Source organism: Austrofundulus limnaeus, unplaced genomic scaffold (genome assembly GCF_001266775.1).
Source record: "Austrofundulus limnaeus strain Quisiro unplaced genomic scaffold, Austrofundulus_limnaeus-1.0 Scaffold89, whole genome shotgun sequence".
Classification (NCBI taxonomy): Eukaryota; Metazoa; Chordata; class Actinopteri; order Cyprinodontiformes; family Rivulidae; genus Austrofundulus; species Austrofundulus limnaeus.
In genome coordinates, this window is record NW_013952491.1 from 3,843 (window position 1) to 8,832 (window position 4,990).

The following is a 4,990-nucleotide window of genomic DNA, read 5'->3' on the forward strand; positions in this document are numbered from 1 at the left end:
GATAGATAGATAGATAGATAGATAGATAGATAGATAGATAGATAGATAGATAGATAGATAGATAGATAGATAGATAGATAGATAGATATGACTGAGACGGTTGAAGGACTACAATGACGGCAGACACTCTTGAACAGGGACACCTGTAATCCTCAGAGGGTCATTATGGGACTGGACCGAGCCGGTACCACTCCACCCATCGGTTTACCAGCCGTGGAGAACTCCAACTCTTCAGCCACGTRCTCGCTCCCCTCGGCGTCCTGCAGCATCGACGAGTCCTACAAGTACGTCTTCCTGCCCGTCTGCTACTCCCTCACCTTCCTCTTCAGCCTGACCCTGAACTCGGTGGTCCTTCTTCGGTCGTGCCGGTCCAACGGCGGCGGGCGACGATGGAACACCTCCCTGATCTACATGGTGAACCTGGCCACCACTGACCTGATGTACGGCCTGTCCCTGCCCTTCCTGGTGGCCAGCTACGTCCTGAGGGACCGCTGGGTCTTCGGGGACTTCATGTGTCGTCTCGTTCGGTTCCTCTTCTACTTCAACCTGTACTGCTCCATCTTCTTCCTGACGTGCATCTCCGTGCACAGGTAAGCTGCTTGGTAAATGCTTTGTTGGTGAGAATAGCTGAGACATGTCCTGTTGGGACTCAATGTGGTTCAAATGCTCAACAAGACGGTCCACCAGAAACTGTTGAAGGATGATGGGATGATGTATATATACCCTCTAATCTGTGCATCATGAGCAGTGTTTTACCCAAAACTCCAGTTGTTCAGGGGTTTATTCTGTTTCAGCTCGWTGAGCATGTCCCAGTGTAGATTTCTTTCTGCAGACTGTAGCCAATAAGCTCTGACCACCGCAGGTCCCATAAAACTAAAGATCAAACTTTCAAGGATGTGTATTTGGGCTAATAAAGGCGGTACTTCCTGTACCTTTACTGATCAGAGGTTTAATCAGTTAAATGATTGGATTACATCAAGGCAAAACAAAAACATCAGTCCATTTGGTCATCATGTTCATCTAACTCATTGATCGTTAGACGGACAGATGATATCATTGTGAATTTAATCAAACCTTGACTTTGTGATAGAGAAACATGGTAGTCATCCAAACATAATATATTGAGACAAAGCTGCTGATTCACAGCTCTATTCCTGCTCTGCAGCTGTTTGCTACTCAGTAGAGACACCTGCAGTTTAAGAGGTGAACTGCACCAATCACCTGAAGAATGGGTACTATCAACAGATCCCAAAACAAAACGTGTTAGCAGGCTTCAGGTTGGCTAACCTACATCTGACAAATAAGGTCAATACAGCAAACATCTCATTTATCTGAATACTTCAGTCCATTTTATTCAAAGTGTGCCCCATGAAACCATTCTGTTTTAGTTTCCAGGTAATGAAGAACATATTTTACAGACAATATTTAGGAAAACTCAGGTCTATTAGGAGGTTCTMATGATCTGGTTTGGATCTCTCTCAAATATTCCTCACAAATGAGCCGGTTAAACCCCTGCCCCCCACACCTTATGTTCAAACAGTCCAGAACATGGGTTTTCTTGGTAGTGTTAATTTTTGATGGTCTTGACCTTCGACCTGCTCACAGGACAGTAGCTGGGACACAAACAGAGCGAACGGATGGAGTTTAGTATTAAAACCTGTGACCTGAGGACTGAGACCAACTGGTTGGGTTTTAAACCTCTGGTTTGTGTAGTTTTCTTCTTCGTGGTCGCTCTCATGGAGAACGTTAGGTTTGGTGGAAAGTTTGAGTTGTGATAACGAGGGGATCAGTCAGTGAATGTTTCCACTGCTTTGATCGGTTTAAACACTCGCTACAGTTTTAATATTTCTCTCAAGTATCAGGGTCAATGATTGCCTCAGGGGTCAGTTTGACCCAAGGCCAGCAGGAGGGTTTTAATCTTTAAAAGGGACCAACAGTTATTGATAGTTATCAGTTGAAGAAAGAGGCAAAAGTCTAGGCTAGGCTAAGCTAACAGCTAGCCAAAGAGMGGCAGTTTTTAATCAAAGCACTGGGTTATTCTTGAAGTGACCCCTGAAAGACGGGTTGGTGTTGGATCCTGATGCTGCTGGTCTGTCTGCAGGTACCTGGGGATCTGTCATCCCATGAGGACCATCACTCTGGAGAGCAAGCGGGTGGTGAAGTGGACCTGTGCCCTGGTGTGGGTCGTGGTCTTCGTGCTCACCTGTCCCATCTTCAGGTTCGCTCAGACAGGTTGCGTCATGAGAGGAGGCTTGGGGGCTGCGGGGTCCGAGGGGATGATGGTTTGTGGGAACCGGACCAGGGAACTGTACGGGGACTGGTACATGAACTGCTGGGATGACGCCATCGATAAGGAGTTCGCAGAGTATGTCCCGTACGGCATCGTCCTCCACGTGCTGGGCTTCTTTGTCCCCTTCGTCATCATCGCCTGGTGCTACTCTCACGTGGTTCGCACCATATTTCAGACCCTGCGGTCTCCGCCCAGTTCRGTTGAGGGCGGGGACGACGGTCCGGTCGGAGACGGAGCGGCAGAAGGWGGTCGGGACCGGGAGAGGACTTCAGTCTCCATCTCTGGATCCCAGTACTCGCACTACATCCGACGACGGCGAAAATCCATCAAGACCATCGTGACCATCACGCTGCTGTTCGCGCTCTGCTTCCTGCCCTTCCACGTGACCCGGACGCTCTTCCTGCTGCTGCGGCGAGGCCAGCTGGGCGGCTGCAACGCCATGAAGGCCGTCTCCATTTGCTACAAGGTGACCAGGCCGCTGGCGTCCTGCAACGCCTGGCTCAACGCCCTGCTGTACTTCCTGACCGGAGACAAGGGCGCCCCCTGCTGCTGGGCAGCGGAACGGACCGTCCACCGAGACCGGCGCAGCGGCTCCCTCTGGTGGCCGCTGACGATTCTGAGGAAGGACGGAGCGGGAGAGGACGACCAGGAGGCGGACGAGAAGGTGGAGAGGGAACTGAACATGGAGGACGAATCCAAGTCTTCACGGGTCGTCTTTTAGGTTCCTGTTCAACAGAACCTCTACAGAACCTCTACAGAACCTCATCAGTGGTGTTGAGTGTTTTCATCTAAACTGGATGAAAATTAAAAAAAGTTTTGACGCTGGCTGCATCAAACTGAACAAACTGGAAAACACCACACTTCGTGTAAAAACTGCTGAAAAATAAAAGATTAGTTTTTGTTCCATTTATCCAGGTCGACTCTGGTCCGCAGATTATTTCTTTTGTATTTTTTCATTGTAGTGTTTAAGTCTTTATGGATGTTAAATTAACATGTGATTAATCAACTACATTAAAAAATTTTAAATACTTGAAATGTTTACTTTAAATAAGTTGATAAAAAGCAAATCAAACTTTAARTTTTGACCTTATAAGAGAGATTTAAGACGTTGACTTTCTTATAAATAAATTAATACAAACAAGCTGTTTTATCTGTTTCTGATGTTTTGAACCAATCAGAGTTAAACGATGGCAGGAAGTGATCTGTGACCCAATCAGCTGATTCCTGTTTGAAGTATTTTAATGTTTTAGTTTGGATTAACGTCAGTTTTTGGCCTCAGCTCTGGTTGTTGCAGCTCATTAATCAGGTGTTTCCTGTTGACCTCTGACCCTGATTAAATACAGAAACTCAGCTGTTTCCTCCTCTGAGGAGCAACATTTCATTATTTAAATATTCACGTTTCTGAAAACTGAAATATATATAAAAACTACTTTGTTTTAGTCACTGACTGTATGTTTACTTTTGTCTCCTGAAATAAATTAAGTTTAAAGATTATTTTACTTTCTGAAGATTGTAACATTGTGTTTTTGTAATTCTTAGTTTATCATTAATCTAAATTATTTATAAATAATTAAAATGTATTCAATTTTTAAATGATTCACAGTAAATCAAACAACTGTTGGCTCATCAGATGGTTTATTAGGYCCTTGCCCAATTCAAATGAATAGACYAATGCAAARTCATTTGAARAGCAGCACACTTTATTAAWGCTAATTTGAGATAAGTTGAAGAYCATTAAGAAGTTATTCTTAATGTTTTGCCTGGTAAAATAAGGTTAAATAAAATAAATGAAAATAATTTGATATAAGGCTATAAATCAGCCATTTTTACACATACAAAGCTGAAAACTAGCATAGTAGCCAAAAACAAGGTCCAAAGGCTAATTTAAAATTCAAGATGGCCGCCACAGCCATATTTAAACTCCAGTAACTCGGCCATTTTAATACATYTTGGGCTGAAATTTGATGGAGTGGTAGCCAAGAGAAATCCAAAGACCTGAAAATAATCCTGCACCAAGAGGAAAGCCCTCATAGTTTGTCCAGGAATGTTCTGGTTCAGGGTTATTTAACTAAATCACTCCGGAGGCCACAGTTCCTGCAGGTCAGCAGCTGAGGAACATCCAGCAATTAAAGTCATTCTGTAAATAAACCAAGTATTACAAAGATCTGTTACCTTTGAAACACTTTATTTAGCTGTAATCATGAATACAACATACAGAACCCTATAAAAGTAGTGATAAACAACAAAAACAACAACACATTCTGCCTCATATTTAACACAAATAATATTTTAACAACTTTTTTAACCAATTTTATTTTCACTTTCATAGTTTTATTTTCAACTGCTTGTAGTTTTAACGGTCTTCAGTGTTCATAGAAATGGTTTTTACCATCTTGTAGCCACGATTCTGATGTTTCTGTAGAGACCAAACATATGTTTAACTAAAAGAAYGGGTTTGGGCTCAAGAGATGGATGAACCAATTGGCGGGCCATACMTTGGRCACTTGARYTGGCCCGTGGGCCGCCAGTTGAATAGCCCTAGATGGTCTCTTCCTGTTTGTGTAAAATGTGTTTTTTCTGCTGAATATTTAGTTTAAAATGGATAAAAACTTTCATGATGTCACCAAACTAAATGAAGAAAAATTAGGATAAAAATTAAGTTTTAAATGTTGAGAATCACCTCTACGACTTCTTTTAAAC

The 4,990-nt window shown here is 43.2% G+C and overlaps 1 protein-coding gene across 1 annotated transcript; it reads left to right on the top strand.

The window, feature by feature from the left end:
• Window positions 1–12: 12 nt before the first annotated feature.
• On the top strand, window positions 13–3,431 carry LOC106520176 (P2Y purinoceptor 3). Its single transcript, XM_014012140.1, has 2 exons — window positions 13–590; window positions 2,102–3,431. The coding sequence occupies exons 1-2, from the start codon at window positions 166–168 to the stop codon at window positions 3,009–3,011; spliced, it is 1,335 nt and encodes a 444-aa protein (XP_013867594.1). The 5' UTR covers window positions 13–165; the 3' UTR covers window positions 3,012–3,431.
• The last annotated feature ends 1,559 nt before the right edge of the window (window positions 3,432–4,990 follow it).